General features: G+C 37.9%; 1 protein-coding gene across 1 annotated transcript; it reads left to right on the forward strand.

The window, feature by feature from the left end:
- Positions 1-477: 477 nt before the first annotated feature.
- On the forward strand, positions 478-20989 carry LOC132110957 (actin-related protein 2-B-like). Its single transcript, XM_059518097.1, has 9 exons — positions 478-636; positions 4022-4132; positions 11717-11932; positions 13359-13431; positions 13574-13710; positions 14805-14954; positions 19433-19578; positions 19736-19868; positions 20777-20989. Exons 1-9 carry the CDS (start codon positions 589-591, stop codon positions 20945-20947), a joined length of 1185 nt encoding a protein of 394 aa, XP_059374080.1. The 5' UTR covers positions 478-588; the 3' UTR covers positions 20948-20989.

Consider the following 20989-nt stretch of genomic DNA (forward strand, 5'->3'; position numbering starts at 1 on the left):
TTCAAGTTATGTTGAGATTGTTTTTTGGACTATGTTTGTTGCATTTCTTCTTCTTATTATTATAATTATTAATATTATTGTTGTTGTTTAGCATGAAATACCGTCCTGCACTCCCATTTCCTTATGACCTCCTTGCCATTTGCTGCACAACACTGTTAATGTTTTTAATGTCTTGAAACATTTAATCTGTTAATGTTTAAGATTATTATTATTATTATTTTGTAATATCTTAAGTATTTTTTTTACTCTATTACCTATAGATTAGAAGTTATAAATTATTGAAACTAAAGGCAACATTGATTAATGACAAAATATTATAGAAAAGAAATTACATATAACGAGCTTTGGGAAATCTGTTTACTACAGTGACGTTTCGATGATTGACTCCTCAACTGTCCAATCGCTGACCGCTTGCAAATTGTATTAGCCAGTCCGAACGCAGAAGGCGGGGCTTGTGATAAAACGGGCTGATCCGCTCGCGCGAGCAACTGGAACAGGAAGTAAAACCTGCTGCGGCTGAGCGCTTGTAGCACTTTGTCCCACTCCGAGAAAATTTGGCTGCCGCTGACGGCTCCGGGGCTTTTGAAGATGGACAGCCAAGGAAAAAAGGTGGTGGTCTGCGATAACGGAACAGGGGTACGTCCGCAGCTCGAACACCTGACATTTATTTTTGTCTCGTTCAACGTTGAGTAAAGTTTAATGAGACTAAGGCAGACTCCTAACCAGGAAGTAAAGAAAGCTTAGCGCATCTGTGAGGAATGTCTGACAGCTGCAGTGTCTTTGCCCTCTTATTCTTCTCTGTGTTATCCGACACTAAACTGATTTATATTCTATATTTATCCTGTTTAAAAAAAACAGCGTTCACTTATTCCACAGACTGCATTAGACACTAGCAGCACAGTTCCTGCTAAATGTGCCTTGATTTGGTCCTCATGTATATCTATATGATAATATAAACACAGAGGCACGAGTAAACATTCGTTTATGGGTCGGTTACGTGACCATACATCGATCTCTTAGCTTGCTAATCTCTTAGCTTGCTTCGCTCCAGTCATTGCTACCAAAACAGAATATTAAAGTGAGTTTTGCGTCGCTATGGTTACAGATACTCTATGTTATTGATGCCTGTCAAGAAATCATCCGCTTGCTTTGATAACGCTTTGCATATTTCAAGCACGGGTTGATGTCACTTCCTCACCTCGCCGATAGAAAGGAGTGTGCATCGAGTTTCACTAAAGTTGGAGGACGCTGGTCTTTGTGGATGATACAGTTTTTAGTCAATATACAATATATAATAACTGCCAGAAATCATCTGCCCTGGAACTTGGGGGCGGGGTCATACATCCTCACGTCATGTTTGGTTAACGGATGGCGTGGACTGGTTTTCACTCGGGAATCTGGAAATAATGTGGATTGGGGATATTATAGTTGTGTATTTCTAGTAAACAGTAAATTTGTTGAGGTCAGGACAGCCAATGAAACAGAGCCATGAGGCAGGCTCTGAAGGAAGTGATGTCACCCGTTAAAACCACAGCCTGCACAGAGAACGTGACTCTACTTGACAGACGACCAATAAATGAGCCTGAAAGCCTTCAGACCATTTTTGGAATGTTAATACAAGACACAATAGATTGAGTTTAATGCAAACAAGTAGTTGTTGGGGATGATTCATAGAGCAAGTACGGACAGTAAAGGATGAAACCAGTCAGTTAAGCACTGTTCTGAGCTGTGGATGGAGAATTACCATTAAATATCTTAAACAATATGGGATGTTTAGTATACAGATCAATCATGCAAAGACATTCATATTGATTTGTTGTTGCAGCAAGTCTGAATTAAGTCAAAAAACTATATTTAAACAGTTAAACAAACAAACAAAAAAGTCCCCAAATACTAACTGAAGTAGAGAATGCTGCAGAAAAGAGACCTAAAACAAGGAAACCCGTTGCTGGCCTGAAATAACATCTGTGGTTAACACAAGTTCAAGATATTTTCACATTTTATTCTTCAGCATAAATTTCGTCAGTGATGCCATACTTGGGTTTGTTTTTTTAAAACTCTCTTGAACGCCAAGGGTCTTAAAGGCCAGGGTTCAAAACACCTCTTTTTATTTTGTTTTAGTTTGGTTGAAAGTCTGCGTGAGAGGCGTGGCTTTGGAGAGTGATTTGCAGGGAGGGTGGGGTCTTATGCTTTCAAAGCCTCTCCGAAATCGCCTACACTACCTTTAAAAAAGGAAGTTGTCAACAGGTTACTAAAGGGGACTACAGGGGCTCTTGGTGACATTAAACTTCAGGAAACCTCATCTACTCACTAGTTTGCCTCACAGCCTCATTGTGTATTTATACCCATGCTCTTGCTGTTTAACTCAAACTTTTATATTTGAAATGCATGCCTTGTCCAGATATCCACACTTACGGTCACTTGAGAGCGCGTGTGCGCGACAGGAAGTAAGTGTGCAAGACTGTCCAGATCTTAAAAACGCCAAAGTGCAGTGCCCTCAACGCACACTAAATCCACACTTTCTCAAATACCACTCCGGAGCTTAGGCTTAGTGTATCCCATCATGCATCATGTTGTGGAAATCAATCGCAAGACTTTTTGACAAGATCGCGAGAGGTCAAGGAAACCTTTACAGTGTAAGATAAATACTACTAATAATTAGGTGTTAATATAATTTGGTAGTAAAACAAAGTGCTACACGTTTTATTGCTGCTTAGATTAGTATATTTATTTTGTACAACATTTGGAATGGCTTTTTATCATTTAATTAAAATTGTCATGTTATACAGACTGAACAGACATTTAGAAGTTGATTTAAAATTAAAATAATGCTATGTAAACGCTTGCATTTTTGTGTATCCCATAGGCAATGAAAAGTTGCTCACTTGAACACTTGGACCAAATACAGGAAGTACATCATAGAAGAAATCAAGTGCAAAGACCACAAGTGTGGGTGTTTGGACAAGACTAAAGTGTTGGAAACTTAGTATTGGTGACACTGAAGTCATGCGGCCGCAGTATATTTCTTTTTAGACTGCTGTTTGAGCTTTTTTTTTAATTTATTTTTACATCTGCCAAGTTAATTTATACTTCATTATTCATAAAAGTTGTGTTCATTTGTGAAGATTATAATGATGAACAATACAGATGCACTGGTCGACCACCATAAATAGTGGCTTGACATTTTTATTTATTTTTTGGCTGATATCTGTTCCAACCTTGCACACAAACTGCATTGCAGTCATTTTCCAAAATACCATTGTTTGGAAATATTATGAAGAAAGCGGAGAGAATACATGCTCATGCTAAAAACTGGAATAAAAAATCATCAATCAGAATCAGGCATGAAAAATCATGATTGGCACATCCCTAATGAACAAAATATATAAGAATCACAAACTTTTGTTGGTCACAAAGGTATTTTATTGCTGTAATAATACAAAAAAAAAATCTGTAAAACAAATGTTATGCTTTTTCTTTTTTCATTTTTTAAGGAAGCCATTGTGAAGGTAACTTCTGTATTATCAACAGCAAAGTGTTGTCCTTATAGCACTCTTATTATTCTATTTTATAAAGCATATCTCACATTCATATTAACAACCTGTAAATAGGAGAAAATGTTACATTTGTGATTTCTAGGTTTCACAAAATCTTTCAAGGTCATTGAAAAGTCAGGAACACATTTTATGAATAAATAGTTTTTATAATTATGCTCATCTGTAAAATGTTTAATAAGCTAGGAATGGCTGTTTGTGAGTAAAATCTAATACTAATCTAATACTTTTTTACAAGTGTTGGTAACATAATAAGTGGGATAGTGTACATCCAGTAAATCCATCCTCAACTTCGCATCAGTGTTTATTCTGTGATCAAAAATGGCTGGATGTACATTATCCATTACTTTATACATAATAACCCCTGCATCTGTGGACCATAACATTAGCCAGTCATTAACATGTGTTTAAAAAGTCAAAAATTCAGTTCTGTTTTGCTTTTGTCTCTCTCCCTCTCAATGATTTAGTTTGTGAAGTGTGGTTATGCCGGATCCAACTTCCCAGAACACATTTTCCCAGCACTGGTGGGCAGACCCATCATCCGATCCACAACTAAAGTGGGAAACATTGAGATTAAGGTGAGCTCCACACTCACACTATACCTTCCACCCGGCCAGATGATCCCGTGGAGTCTGTTGTGGCAGTTTCTGAATGACAGTGTTAGTAATACTCTAGATTGATGGGTTCTCAAAGTTATTTTTCAAAACCTTATTATCTTAATTGTTTTAACTAGGGATGCACCGAAATGAAAATTCTTGGCCGAAACCGAAAACCGAAAAAGAGAAAACCAAGGCCGAAAACCGAAACCGAAACACCGAAAGAAATTATCCCAATTATTAGTACCATTGCATTTATTGCTATGGCCGTGTACTAACTTTACTAAAATTAAAACATTGCAATTGCATAAATTAATATTAAAGTTTCAAAGATAATTACAATTACATAAATTATAAAAAAACATAAAAATGCATAATTACAAATTATGCAAATATTTATTAAGCACATTGCAACAATGCACAGTATAAAATAAAATTCAAACTAAAATTTAATCCCACTCATCTGTATATTAAATAATAATGTACAGGCCTACTGGCCTGCAGAAAGGTTTTAAAATTAACTGTTCTCTCATAAAAAGTGCATTTAGGTGAAGAGCATTTGAAATTTTTCTCTGTAGTACTAGAAAGTGCATTACTTCTCCAGTAGGCAAGACTGTTATCACTTCTGGGGATGGGGACTTCAGACAGATAACCATCTAGCTGTTGAGCAGTTGAGCTTGTCATCTGCCTGACATTTGAGAAATATTTGAGAGAGTGTATTTAAATAGGGCCAGGGCATAAATAAACATTTTTATCAAATTAAAGCAGAAATCTAGCAAAAAATCTAGCAGAAATATGGCTACAATCTGATATTATGCATGTATATGTATATGTGTGTGTATTATATATGCAGAGACGAGTCTTTTTTTTTTTTTTGCGCTCTGATCTCAGTCTCCTGCGCTTGGCGCTTCTCCGTCTCCACGCGGGTTCTCCGCATCCAGCGCGGCCTGGAGCATTTCTCGTGTGCTCTGCCATATTTCCGCGTCCAAGTAATGGTCTTTATAACGCGGATCAAGCACATTCGCGATGAAGTGCGGAGGATCCGAAAAGATCTCAGTGAGACGTGTGCTAACAGACTCTATAAGACTGTACTTTTCTTTGTTTTCACTTCGTGGTCCGTCTCAATCTCTTTGTTAGGAGACGCTTTAGTGCTGCGAATAAAGGAATAAGAATAGAGAGAATGTTCTCTATTAAGACCCACTGGTGTGAAGTGAATGACGCGGGGAGCTCGTGGTCTGCGCTATGCAGGTGCACGTGCAGGTCGCGGTTTCTGTTTGCGTCATCATAACATTTCGGCCGTGTTGTTTCGGTAATAAAAGTGTTTCGGCCGAAAACCGAAAATGCACTTTTTGGCCATTTTCGGCCGAAAATTTTCGGTGGCCGAATATTCGGTGCATCCCTAGTTTTAACGTAAGCCTTGATTCTCTCCTGTTTACCTTTTTATACTTGCACTCTTTCCTTCTTGTTCTTCACATGATCAAGTAGAATAACCAAAAATGGTAAGTGTAGCCTGACGTGTGTTGTGTTTAACACTGACTGCCTGCTGAGGAGAGTGTATTGCACCATGCAGTTTTTCAGTGGTGTTCGTGAGGTTGCCTATTATTGAGCTTTGATTTTCTTTTATTTAGTAGATTATCTAATTCCTTTTAACCTGGGCTGGGTGATATGGCCAAAAGAGTGGATATAATTCTGCTCTAAAATGGGTTAAAAGAGTTTGTTCTTTTATTGTCTCTCAGTAACAGGAGCATCATTTTAACCAAACATCTGTTGTAGCAACTGAATTCAGTATGTTTAATACAAGAAGTAAAATATTAATGCAGATAAAAAAAATAATCAAGACATGTTGTCCACTAAATGAACATAAGGAGAATTGATTTGTTTGTTTGTTTATGCATCATACAGTACAACAGCATAAACATAAAATAAAAATTTACTTAAAACATATTTTTATTAAAGCATTTTAATGTATGAAAAATGCCACAGGGAAACAAAACATTTTAATTCGGTTCACTAATTTGGATAGAACCATTCTAATCAACTAAAATGCAGGTTTTTTTCTTAACCCTTTAAAGGGCAAGACCATAAAGAGACATCAGAAAATCTCTAAACTGTTAGAGATTTAACGTGATAAGACTGTTCTTTGTGTTTAAAAAAAGTTTTCTTGTAAATGTAGGTGCGCTAGGGTTGTGCCGATAGACGATAGTATCGTGTATCGACGATAGTCAGAGATATCGACATAAGCAGATTTCTCTGTCAATAATCAAGACGATATTAGGCTCATTTTCCTATTAATGTATTAGATTATAATAATAATAACTATTATTTTTATTAGGCTGCTTATTAAAATAAAACTGCCCAGCTATTTCATTTCAGCATCGCATTTCACACACACACACACACACACACACAGCGCGTGCGAGCGCAGGAGGATTAGAGCCTGTAGTCACTGAAACTGTCCGCCTTGACTCTGATAACTCGTTAAATCCATGAAATGAAAGAGATAGAAAACGAGGAGTTGGTGTCCCACACATTTAATGGCTGCTACACGACAACACGCTCTTCTCATTCATGATAGATTAACTCTTTCTTGGCGTTACAAATAAAGTAAAGACAAAATATTAACAAGGCGGCAGAGCGAACTTATCATCCATAGCGGTTCTCACGTAGACCTTCTATTAGACTTATCACTTATAACACTCACTATGTGGTGATGACGTAGAAGGACTACGTGAGAACCACTATGGATGATAAGTTTGCTCTGCAGCCTTGTTATTATTTTCATGCACACCACACTATAATGTGATGCATGCAAAATACAGAGTTTTGGCCGTTACAAAGTGTCCATCCACAAACAGACGTAGCCTACATCGTCTGCAGATATAAGGTGTTTCATTGCACTTTAACAAGTAATCTGAACGGCCTATATATGTGCACTATTTTAAACGAGCCCTCACTGAGTTTAATGCCACAGTTATGTTAGAATGCATCTCATTCTTGTTTCTGTGACGGTGCGTCAGACTCGTCATGAGGCGCGTGGTCCGGAGCGCTGTATGACTGATGCATCAGTTCAATTCAACTTTACTCCAAATATATCAACTTACCTGTTTTAAATACTTTATATTTAAATGTTCGTTTATGCCCAATATTAGTGTTTAACTGTTGGACTTTAAATTAAATCTAATATTGATTTTCACCGTTGACTGATTATGCAGAACATTTAGACTGATAACTTCCACACACAGATGCGGCAGATTGTCACAGGACGCACGATATGACAGTTGTGTCCGACTATATATATATGAACGTAGCTGTTTTAAATACAGTATTTTTATATTTAACATTAGTTTATCAGTATGCTTTAAAGTATATTTTTTCAATAATTGGTGATTCTATAGGCTCTCTCACGCACCTGCACGGTTTAAAACACAAGAACAAAGAGTCTCTCTCTTGCTCCACCCATGCACGATAAGATCGTGTATCGTCGATCTCATGGGCTGACGATATGACAATTTGAAAAATGACCATATCGCCCAACACTAAGGTGCACCATTCAGAAGTGTACAGGTAATAGCTAGTATCGTAACCAAAGTTTAAACTATATTGAGTAGTGTTCTGTTGAACGGCATATGTATTTAGCAGTAATAGGAATTTGATGTGAATTTTTAGTAACATTTTTAAAGTTAAATTTGAAGTTGATATCACAAATGTTGTGGTTCCTGTGAGACTTTGTTTGGGCACTGTACCATAAATAACCTCTGGGTTACACCCAAACTCTAGATTTTTCTGATGTAGTTTTTTTTTTGTCACTAATCAATCAATTTCTGTCACAATATCACTTCTATAACAAAGCTAAATATGGAAGCATGACTGTCAGACTTTTCCAACGATATGTTTTGTCAAGATTACAAAAATATTATATTTTCTAAAACACAAGCCACAAAATCTCAACATACAGGTGCTGGTCATATAATTAGAATATCATCAGAAAGTTGATTTATTTCACAAATTACATTCAAAAAGTGAACTTGTATATTATATTCATTCATTACACACAGACTGATATATTTCAAATGTTTAATTCTTTTCATTTAGATGATTATAACTGAGAACTAAGGAAAATCCCAAATTCAGTATCTCAGAAAATTATAATAGAACTTAAGACCAATACAAAGAACGGATTTTTAGAAATCTTGGCCAACTGAAAAGTATGAACATGAAAAGTATGAGCATGTACAGCACTCAATACTTAGTTGGGGCTCCTTTTGCCTGAATTACTGCAGCAATGTGGCGTGGCATGAAGTCGATCAGTCTGTGGCACTGCTCAGGTGTTATGAGAGCCCAGGTTGCTCTGATAGTGGCCTTCAGCTCTTCTGCATTGTTGGGTCTGGCATATTGCATCCTTCTCTTCACAATACCCCATAGATTTTCTATGGGGTTAAGGTCAGGCGAGTTTGCTGGCCAATTAAGAACAGGGATACCATGGTCCTTAAACCAGGTACTGATAGTTTTGGCACTGTGTGCAGGGGCCAAGTCCTGTTGGAAAATGAAATCTCCATAAAGTTGGTCAGCAGCAGGAAGCATGAAGTGCTCTAAAACTTCCTGGTATACGGCTGTGTTTACCTTGAACCTCAGAAAACACAGTGGACCAACACCAGCAGATGACATGACACCCCAAACCATCACTGACTGTGGAAACTTTACACTGGACCTCAAGCAACATGGATTGTGTGCCTCTCCTCTCTTCCTCCAGACTCTGGGACCCTGATTTCCAAAGGAAATGCAAAATTTACTTTCATCAGAGAACATAACTTTGGACCACTCAGCAGCAGTCCAGTCCTTTTTGTCTTTAGACGCTTCTGACACTGTCTGTTGTTCAAGAGTGGCTTGACACAAGTAATGCGACAGCTGAAACCCATGTCTTGCATACGTCTGTGTGTAGTGGTTTTTGAAGCACTGACTCCAGCTGCAGGCCACTCTTTGTGAAACTCCCCCACATTTTTGAATGGGTTTTATTTCACAGTCCTCTCCAGGGTGCGGTTATCCCTATTGCTTGTACACTTTTTCATCTTTTCCTTCCCTTTACCTCTCTATTAATGTGCTTGGACACAGAGCTCTGTGAACAGCCAGCCTCTTTTGCAATGACCTTTTGTGTCTTTCCCTCCTTGTGCAAGGTGTCAGTGGTTGTCTTTTGGACAACTGTCAAGTCATCAGTCTTCCCCATGATTGTGTAGCCTACAGAACTAGACTGAGAGACCATTTAAAGGTCTTTGCAGGTGGTTTGAGTTAATTAGCTGATTAGAGTGTGGCACCAGGTGTCTTCAATATTGAACCTTTTCACAAGAGAGATACTGAATTTGGGATTTTCCTTAGTTGTCAGTTATAATCATCAAAATTAAAAGAAATAAACATTTGAAATATATTGGTCTGTGTGTAATGAATGAATATAATATACAAGTTTAACTTTTTGAATGGAATTAGTGAAATAAATAAACTTTTTGATGATATTCTAATTATATGACCAGCACCTGTATATATTTATATTTTGATTTCATACCCATAAAAGCGTGATGTATCCCCTGAGAAACAAACATTTAAAGACAGATTACAAAAAAAAAATAAGCATTTAATTAATACAATTTCAGTGTAAACCTAATAAGCTAATGCTGAACAACAGCTTTTTAAAGGGGTAGGTCCCCTCCAACATGTGTAAATATGTGAACTAGATCCACTTGTAGCAGAGGATGAGTAGATTTCGAACTACAAGCAGCCATGCAGATTTAAATGCTTGCCAGTTAAAGGGTTAAGTTTAAATGTTCGCAAAATATATTGTTAGTTTCTGATATATTGCCGAGCCGTATTTCTTGTTCTGTGTGTATATTGATTTTTGTAAAATGCCATAGGGAATGAATCAGACTTTCCCAGTCCCACTAATGTTTGGGTTCTTACATAATTTGTTTTCTTACTCCAATATTCACCACAGTGCATTGCTCAAAGTGCTCTTACGCTGTTTCAAAGCTGCAAATGTCTTACACAGAACCTGGCAACTATTCAGATCCCCACCAGACATTATAGCTTAATTTTCTCCCCCTCCTCCGGTCCGAAATAGATTTAGCAGAAGTTGGCCTTAAGATGCAGGGAAATGTCGATGTCTCGGTTCAACGTACTTTGGCCTCTATAATGTTTGAGGAACTAGAACTAAACCACTGGGCTCTAAATAAATTCTGATGTGTCATAAAAGCTGCTTTGGTGTTCACAAGACATTGTTTCACACACAGAGCTCCTTTCAAAAGTCTTTTCGAGAACCCTGCATTTCCCTTCTCAGATAAACAAAATGTTGCTGAAGCTGTGCTGTACCCAGGAAGTTAGTCAGACAGATGAAATTTAAGGACAGCAGGGCTTCATTGAAAACACATGGCACTACCAGACACATCCTGTAACCGTGCCAAAGAACACCCAGTACTTGCACACTCCATGATAATCTGTGCAATTAACACCCAGTCCTTCATTCAGGGCCTTGCTAGTTATTAGAGGTATTTGCATAACTGGTAACAAAGCATAAACTAAAGGGTGAAATAGGCTGCACAACTCTTGCCCAGATTGTTCCCCAATTTGCTGTCTGTCAAAGCCAGTCTGTGGATTTTGGGTAGTCAGAGTTAACAGATTTCAGAGAAAGATCAGACATTTGCTAGGTTTAAAACAAATTGTTTTCATTGGTCGTGCACCTCATAGCAACGAGGCACATGCTTCTGTATGTTTGTTCTCAGAACGATTTGTAAGTCATTCATTTAAAAGTCTGAAATAAACAAAAGCTAGTTTGCAGAATTGTATAGTACCAGTGGAACTAATAGAGAGATGCTCGCTGTGGTTTAAATCTTGTGACGAAGGGCCATTTCACAACAAGAACAACACTATAACGATAATATTATAAAAACTATACAAATGGATTATTAACATGTTTATTCTAGGAATACGCTGCAGTTTTGTTGTCTACTGCTTTAAATAAATTTAGGTGGATTCTGATTGGCTGACAGTGTTTACAATTATTTTTGTAAACATTATTCCAAATAGGTCGTTCTTCTGTGTCGTTATTGATATAGCTGTACTATGGGTGTCCCAATTCTCATAATTATAACAATTATTAAAACTTTACAATAATCACCTTTATTACGTAAACCGGTCTTTATGTCAGTGCTAACACTGGGGGCAGAGAAGCCTGTGAATAAAAATGCATGGAGGTCTGCTGTTCTGAGCATGCTGGTTCTACTGAACGAGCGCAACATCTGTCCATACGCTCATCTCATCCCAGCGGCTGTGTTTACTGTGCTTGAGCTCTCCATGAGCCGTAACATGAAGTTTCCTTGTGCCTCAAACTGTAACTCCGCACAGAATGTGGATCAGCTGTGGCAAATCTGGGACATGAGATTCCCGGTGCCAGGCATCTGTTGTGGAAATGCTGATGCTGGGCTGCAACATTGAAAGGTTTTTGGTGGATACTGACCTATGGTTTCATCAGCATAGCTATGAAGTGAGGTGGTTTTTCTAACCTGTGACCTGTGATTGCTTCAGGATCTGATGGTGGGAGACGAAGCCAGTGAGCTGCGCTCAATGTTGGAGGTCAACTATCCCATGGAGAATGGCATCGTCAGGAACTGGGATGACATGAAGCACTTATGGGATTACACCTTCGGTCCAGAGAAGCTCAATATCAACTCACGTGACTGCAAGATCCTCCTCACAGAACCTCCCATGAACCCGACCAAGAACCGTGAGAAGATCATAGAGGTGTGTAGTGAGACCGTACATGTGAACCTCTCCAAGTCATGTTTCAATACATAATCCAAAGAAAAGGTAATAATAAATGATACTTTCCAAAACGTCAAATGAAGACGGCCCTTCCAAATATTATTTGCATATTTCTGTAATTCATGTTCCTAAAGGTGGTTTATATGATGATACATGATACAAGTTTGATCATACAAGTATGATACAAGTTTGGCCTATCCTCCCAATAGTTTGGACAATTTTGATGCCACAAACTCTGAATATACACTACTGTGCTGTAGCTTAGCCACATATGAAGAGACATATTTATATGTTGGTAAGATTAATCGTTGTATATTGTCTACATATATTATGTTATTGTCTCCCTTCTGTAAGTCATTACTCCATTGTTACTCGGTCATTACTCTCATTACCAGTCGCCTTATCGCCCTGCAGCCCAAGCCTGGTCTGTACCTGGATGGGAGACCTCCAGGTAAAAAACTAGGTTGCTGCTGGAAGAGATGTTAGTGAGACTAGCAGACCCTGTGGTCTGTGTGGGTCATAACCATAGACTGTATAAAAACATGGACGTAGTGTCCGTGACGTCACCCATAGGTTTCCGAAGAGCGTTTTTGAAGCCAAAAGTAGGCGGAGCCGGTCAGCGCCATTTGATCAGTCATAATCGAAAATGGGCAACAAGGCGGGAGTTGGTCGCTGAAACAACGCTCACCTAGCATGACATCAGCGGCAATCCACCTGTCACTCAAGTGGCCGCACCCGTAATTATGCAGAACTTTAAAGCTTAATATAATTTAAACGGATGAGTTATAAAAAATTCACTCCCTCACAGTTGTCATGAAGGGCAAAATTAGCTATTTAGACCAAAATCATTTTTTGAAACGGGCTGTAAACGTTTTTTTCTGCTGTAAAGTTGGGCATTTTAACATGGGGAGTCTATGGAAATGACTCCCTTTTGCAGCCAGCCTACAGCGGCCAGTCGATGAATTGCAGTTTAAGTTACTTCCATATGGGCTTCACCAGAGAGAACGGGAGGTTGGCGCTTGGTCCTAACACCCCAGTGATGGGGACACTATACTGACAAAAAGCACCATCCTTCGGATGATTTGTTAAACCGAGGTCCTGACTCTTTTGTGGTCATTAAAAATCCCAGGATGTCTTTCGAAAAGAGTAAAGGTGTGACCTCGGCATCCTGGCCAAATTCGCCCATTGGCTTACTGAGTAACAGTAGTGTTAATTACACTATATGTAATACTTTATTTCTCATAATTCAACCCCAAAATCAGTGCGAAAACAGATGCTTTATTTTAACACTTCACACCAGACATGAGCAGCAGAACTTTTTGAATTGGGTCTAGTGTTCTTATAGTCATTTTTCTTCATGTTTCTTAAAATCATTTGACTTTGTGTTTGTCCCGCTGTCCTTTAGGTCATGTTTGAGACGTACCAGTTTGCAGGTGTTTACATCGCCATCCAGGCTGTTCTGACACTCTATGCTCAAGGTGAGTTATTCTCTGCACTGTTTTTTAACCTCAACATGTTGAGTTGGCAAGCATTTTATTGTACCTACATTAGTGTGTCAACTATCAGTGCATGGCTTATTTCAGACACTGTATCAGTATTTGTCTGTTGTGCTACACTCAGGCCTGTTGACAGGGGTGGTGGTGGATTCAGGCGATGGAGTCACCCACATTTGTCCTGTGTATGAGGGCTTCTCTCTGCCCCATCTTACAAGGAGACTCGACATTGCAGGACGGGACATTACACGCTATCTCATTAAGGTACACAATATTTCTGTTTACATGCTTCAGCTTCTTGTTTAAAATAATGTTAAGTATCTAATTTAACTTTTGATTTCCTCATTTGACACATCAGAGCTTAGATGTCCCACATTACCATAAAATGCCCTATTCAAACATTGAAGCAAACCCTTTTTATTAATCAGTCCTAGAGGCCATTCAAACAGAACACTTTTTTTTTTTGCGTTTCAAATTGCCAAGGATTGCTAAATTGCAAAAAACACATGGTTTAGAGACATGCTTGTTAAGAGTTTAATGGGATAGTTCACCCAAAAATTAAAGCTCTGTCATTGTTTCCTCACCTTCAAGTCATTTCAAACCTGTATGCATTTCTTTCTTGTGCACAACATGATATTTTGAAGAATGTTGGTAACCAAATAATTTATGGACAAAAAATACATTAGAACTCAATGGGAACCAAAAATGTTGGCATCACTCTTCAAAATGTCTACTTTTATGTTCCACAGAGGAAAAAAAGTCATTTAGGAATTGGCCTGAGGGTTTTGGAATGTTGTGAGGGGGAGCAAATAGTGATAGAATTTTGCATGAACTATCCCTTTAACTTATTTTTAACTGGAGCCCTGCATTTTTAGAATGATGTGTCATGCGCGAGAAGCTCTAGAGTACAAAACTTAAACACATTGGTCTGTTTATGCAGAAAATCTATGGAAAAACAGTGCAGTGGAATGAAAAAGTGCATTGTGTTTGAACCGCCCTTTAGACTATAATTGTGACATGTCACCTAAAAAGCGTTTTTCATACTTTCTGGAAAATATAAGTCGAAATTGGGTGAAAAAACAGAGATATGTTGCATCAGTGTATAAGTCACATTGTATTACTGCATTCAGGAATGATGTAAAATACTGGTAAATAAAACAAAAATCTAACAGACATTATAAACATAATAATGGTGTGGCTCATGTGCCTCTCTCGTTCAGCTCGCTTTGCGCAGCGTGCTTAATGTTGATTTTTACATGCTTAATGTTGATTGAATTTGCAACATGTTTCAGATGATGAAAAGCATCACTTATATTCTGTAAAATATGGTAAATGTTTTTATCTTTTTTGCCACACAGTTGCTCTTGCTGCGAGGTTACGCCTTCAATCATTCGGCAGACTTCGAGACGGTACGGATGATGAAGGAAAAGCTCTGCTACGTGGGATACAACATTGAACAGGAGCAGAAGCTTGCTCTGGAGACCACCGTATTGGTGGAGTCCTACACGGTCAGTTTTATCTGACACTAGGAGGAATTTCATGTAAAGTTTAATCGCAAGCTTATGGAGTCAAAACAGGGCCACATTCTGTATACTTGGAAAAGAATTGAAGTATTGCAAAAGAAAATGAAGTAATTGCTAAATATAAATGAAACCGCGCAAAAGCAATGATTGTTACATATTTAGCATGGTTATATCTACTAATTTATTTGCAATGCTGCTTTTATTTTGAGTTTCAGTCAAGTTTGAGCTTGCGATACCCTTTTTCACTTTGCACTTTACGTTTCTGCGCATCTTACTTTCTGGCACTGTTTTGTCATGGGGGTGGAGTCAGGGGATGGGGGTGTGAACAACAGTGATGTCATCGGCCCGATACGCATCAATCCAGGCACCGTCATTGAGCAGAGGCATGCGGGTGGATCGTTTCCTTTTATTCACTAGCACTAAAACATTTATTATTAACAAATGTGTATGTGTATTATCAGTGTTTTCTCAAGTTAAACTTGTTAACATGAACATCCGTTGTTTATTTTTCTCAATGTGCACACTTTTATAGCATTAAAATGTAGGGATGTCCAGATCCGATCACGTGATCGGAAATCGGCCCGATCGCGTGGTTTCAGACTCGATCGGAATCGGACGTTACCTCCCGATCAGGACTCGGATATATATATATATATTCTTATTAATTTTTAACACCTCTTTTGTTATGCGGTGGCACAGAGTTAGACCCTTTTGACTCCACACAGAAACAGCAACGCGTGCGGCATGACATCACTTTGTTTTCAAGAGCTGGTGTGAATAAATATAGATTCAAACTCAAAGAGACATGATAGTTTGCGCATGACCCGATATTTCATTCGGACCCAGGATACAGCGAGATGAACATCACAGAGCGCTAAACTCTCATGCAGTGTGTGTTTCATTCATACTCGAAGCCGGAGCGCGCTCTCGCGCTGATATCAGGATATTCCTAATATGGACAAAAGCGTCCAGCTATGCTGTGGTGCGCACAGGAAAACAGAAACGTATGCAAACACGAAGACATTAATATACGATCACGACAATAAATTGTTCTTCAAGTCATCTCCAGCAGGTGATAAATAAAGTATGAACAATGCAGTGCTGATTGACATAGTATTTATTACAGTATAGAAACTATTCTGCATTATTATGTGATAAACAGTGTTTGTAGTATATAAACAAATCATTATTATTTGTTATTGTCCAGCATTTATAGATTTCTAAGCCAATTAAAAGCTAGAAATTAGAGAAAAAATAAAGTTGCCTATACTACCAGTCAGAAGTTTTTGAACAGTAAGCTTAAGGTTTTTTTTTTTTTTTTTTAAGAAGTCCCTTCTATTCACCAAGCCTGCATTTATTTGATCCAAAGTACAGCAAAACAGTAAGATTTTGAAATATTTTTACTAGCCTATTTAAAATAGCTGTTTTATATTTGAATATATTTCAAAGTGTAATTTATTGAAGATCCTGGATCTGTTTTTTCGCTCTTCTTTATTCTTTTTTTATGTATTATAGAAGTATCGGATCGGGACTCGGTATCGGCAGATACTCAAAATCAAATGACTCGGACTCGGACTCGAGGACAAAAAAACCTGATCGGGACATCCCTATTAAAATGTTTATTGTTTCATTTTGTTCAAAGTTACTGCTAGTTTTAATGTAAAAGAATGCAATTAACTTATTTTCATTTGCAAAACTTTATTTTCTTTTGCAGTACTTCAATTCCTTTGCAAGTATATGTGACTCCATACAAGCTTGCATTCTGAAAAGGTGTTAATGGCCTGCAGGGTGAAAGTATCCTTCTCTGTTCAAAAATGTTCAAAAGTTACACTTCGAATGTTACAGTGAGGAAGAAGTTTTTCTGGATGAGGTTTTTAGTATGTGGTTTCACAGATTTCCCGCCGGGACGCAGAAGTGTTCTGTGTTTCCATGGTAATATGCTCTTTGGATTGGATTTAGCAGCAGGGACATTCTTCAGTCTACACTTGAGACCACACTCTGCTGGATTCTGATTGGCTGCTGGGTGTGTGATTAAACAGAGCGGCCTCAAGGGGGCAGCGGTCACTGACAAGTTGTTCAGAGTAGTACTCATCACACACTCTGTGCAAAGTTCCTTCTTTACTTTGAGTTGTAAGGCATGGGTGTTGTTTTTCTGTTGATCTTCTTTCTAAACGTTTTCTTCAAGAGAAAAAAGAAAGAATCAAATGAGCAAGTTTTGAAACAAGGAAGGCTGTGTGATGTTGGAGTTGTTAACCAGCATGTAACATCATTTCCTGCGTGGCCACAGCTGGGAAGCTCTGCATTTCCGACCTCTGGACATCCTCAATGGGCTCTTTATATGCTCCCACGCACCCGTGGCCATTTTCTCATTAGTCATCAGGGTTTTGCTGGGCTGTGTGTTACGCTTCAGACCGGAGACTTTGCTCAGTGCAGCCAGTCTTACAGGAGCATCTCATGATCAAGGTCAATTTGAAGGAGTGAAGCATGTGATAAGAAACCAGCCAAATGTTGACACGAGGTGTGGTTATTTACCACAGTATTTTACAGCTAGGTTACTTATCATAAATCATAAATACTTGCTGAGGTCCTGTTGCCACTGTACACGGTTTAATAATGCAAGTCACAAATCACTTTTAAAAGAAATTAATAATTTTATTCAGCAAGAATGCATTAAATAAATTTAATGTGAGAAAATGTTTTCTTTAAAAAAAAAAAAAAGAAAAAAAAAAAAAAATATATATATATATATATTGAATTTTAAATTCACCAGAGAATCCTATATATACCACAGTTTGCACAAAAATATTAAGCAGCACAGCAGTTTTCAACTGATAATCACAGATAATAGTTAAGAAATTAATACTTTTATTCAGCAAAGTGATCATAAAAAATATTTCAAATAAATGCTTTTTATTATTATTTTTTTTTCATAAAGAATTCTGAAAAAATGATCACAGTTTACATAAAATGGGAAGCAGCACAACCGTTTTAAACAGATAATGTTTCTTGAGCAGCAAATCAGCATATTAAAATGATTTCTGAAGATCATGTGATGCTGAAGACTGGAGGAATGATGCTGAAAATACAGCTTTACATCACAGGAATAAATTACAGTTTAACCTATAGTACAGACCAAAGTTTGGAAACATTACTATTTTTAATGTTTTTGAAAGAAGTTTCTTCTGCTCATCAAGCCTGCATTTATTTGATCAAAAATACAGAAAAAAATGTAATATTGTGATATATTATTACCATTTAAAATAATTGTTTTTAAATTTATTATACTTTAAATTATCATTTATTTCTGTGATGCAAAGCTGAATTTTTAGGATCATTATCACATGATCCTTTAGAAATCATTCTAATATGATGATTCATTATCAAAGTTGGAAACAGTTCTGCTGCTTAATATTTTTTCAGAACATGTGATACTTTTTTAGGATATTTGATGAATAAAAAGTAAAAAAAAAAAAAAGAAGCTATGTTTTTAAAATATAAATATTTTGTAATAACAATATACACTACTGGTCAGTAATTTTTTTTCTTTCTTTGTGTAATAAAATCAATACTTTTATTCGGCAAGGATGTGTTAAATTGATAAAAAGTCATAGTAAAGAAAATATATTATTCAAATAAATATTATTAGATTTTTTTTTATATTTTGAATAAATGCAGTTCTTTTTAACCTTTTATTCATCAAATATATTAGAAAGCAGAACTGTTTCCAACACTCATAATAAATCAGAATACTAGAATGATTTCTAAAGGATCATGTGATAGACCGGATGTTACATGTGACTCTGAAGGCTGGAGGAATGATGCTGAAAATTCAGCTTTGCATCACAGGAAGAAATTTTTTTTTTAAAGTATATTCAAATAGTATAGTATATTCAAATAGTTTAAGTATATTCAAATGAAGTTGTAATAATATTTCACAATATTACAGTTTTTTCTGTATTTTTGATCAAATAAATGCAGGCTTGATGAGCAGAAGAAACTCCTTTCAAAAACATTAAAAATAGTAATGTTTCCAAACTTTTGGTCTGTACTGTATATTCACATAGAAAACAGTTATTTTAATCTGTAATAACATTTTACAACATTACTGTTTTTACTGCATTTTTGATCAAATAAATGCAGGCTTGATGAGCATAGAAGACTAATTTATATTATGTTTTATAAAAATAATCATACAGTTTTGGGACAACATGAAAGTTGGTGATTTCTTTAAGAAAAAGTAATACCTAATATTGTTCATTTATATGCCAATACCTGGTAATAAACATCCATGTTTACTAAAAAAGTACTATGAATCTATGAATTCCAGCACTGACTCAGAAAGGGAACTAGACATTTTATATCAGCAGCAAAAACCTCAAGTATGTTGTGAACTTTGATGTATTGGCGACTCTTTAGGCTGACTGATTTAAAGCCTTGATGTTTTTATATTCTCTGTTCTCCAGCTCCCTGACGGCCGGGTTATTAAGGTCGGAGGCGAGCGCTTCGAGGCCCCAGAAGCTCTCTTCCAGCCGCACCTCATAAACGTGGAAGGGGTCGGAGTGGCCGAACTTCTCTTCAACACCATTCAAGCAGCAGACATTGACACCAGGTGAGCTCTAATTCTCCAGTAGCTGACAGGAAGCTATGAGACATGAAAAGAAACAATCTGTCATCTAAAGATGCTCTCGTCACTTTAGTAACTTCTCCAGTATCAATGGAGCTCACTGTGTGTTGTTCTCAGTGCTTCCCTTCTCTCTGTCCCTCAGGTCCGAGTTTTATAAGCACATTGTTCTGTCAGGAGGATCCACCATGTATCCTGGTCTGCCCTCTCGACTCGAGAGGGAACTGAAACAGCTTTATCTAGAGCGGGTACTGAAGGGTGATGTTGACAAGCTCTCAGTAAGTTTTACAGTTCTGTGCACATGTAAACATGTCATCCAGCAGACAAAAAGGTATATTAGCAACTTCGTAAGTAGGGCTGTGTGATCTAGTGATTATTGACATCGATTTAGCAGCATTGTGAAAGTGCCAAAGACTCAGATTACATCAGGGTACAGTTGGTTGACTGTAGCTGTTTTTTACACATGAACCACAACCAGGAGAAGGATGTTTATAATTATAAAAGGCCTTGCCAAAAAAGTGTGATCTGTCAGGCAGAAGGCTGAAAACATGTAGTAGATTACAGGTTTTTCAGTAGTGTTTCGAACATGTTGAGGTTTTAGAGGCCTTTGAAATTTGCTTATCAAATACAATGCAGAGGGCTTTAGGGTTTAACTGCGATAGAAGAGTATACTCAGACGTGTCGTAATGCCTCCGGTGCACCAGCAGATGGGGCTGCATCATACCCCTAAATGGCCTCGCTTACACAGGACGCCCCTTACTGCCATACAGCTGAGCCCCATCTCATTTAAAACCTGGCCACTGGCCTGGAAAAGCATTTTGGGGAGCCTCAGAGTGGGCTGCATGTCTGCCCTCTATATATAGATGATCAATTACAGATGGTATGCCTGATAGGGTCGGGCGGCGTGTCTCTCTGTCTGTTCCCAAACTGGGTTTAAGGCAAATTAAAAAGCGGTAGACTTTACACCAAGGCCTCTGTGAGACCCTTTCAGCCACCTGTTTGTGGCCCGTTCAGGGTCTGAGAGGCTCTGCATGCGCTGTGCACCTCATTATTCCCGACCGGACAGTGAGCTTTTTATGTGTATTAAAGAGATCCATTCACAGTGTTTTCTGGTATGTGGGTCAGTGTCCGTTCTGTTCCACTCCCCTGAAATTCTGGTCACGCTGTCTGTTTAATACCCCCATAGAAATTCAAGATCCGCATCGAGGACCCTCCCCGCCGCAAGCACATGGTGTTCCTGGGTGGGGCGGTGCTGGCTGACATCATGAAAGACAAAGACAACTTCTGGCTGACGCGGGAGGAGTATCAGGAAAAGGGCGTGCGTGTCCTGGAGAAGCTCGGCGTCACCGTCAGATAAACCCCCACGACCCCTGCGTCTGTCACTGCATCTATTTCACAC

This window comes from Carassius carassius, chromosome 30, assembly GCF_963082965.1.
Source record: "Carassius carassius chromosome 30, fCarCar2.1, whole genome shotgun sequence".
Classification (NCBI taxonomy): Eukaryota; Metazoa; Chordata; class Actinopteri; order Cypriniformes; family Cyprinidae; genus Carassius; species Carassius carassius.

Coding starts and splice junctions, on each gene's coding strand:
- LOC132110957 (XM_059518097.1), top strand. CDS start 589: ATGGACAGCCAAGGAAAAAAGGTGGTGGTCTGCGATAACGGAACAGGG. Junction 637..4,021: donor TCTGCGATAACGGAACAGGG/GTACGTCCGCAG, acceptor TCAATGATTTAG/TTTGTGAAGTGTGGTTATGC. Junction 13,432..13,573: donor TCTGACACTCTATGCTCAAG/GTGAGTTATTCT, acceptor TGCTACACTCAG/GCCTGTTGACAGGGGTGGTG.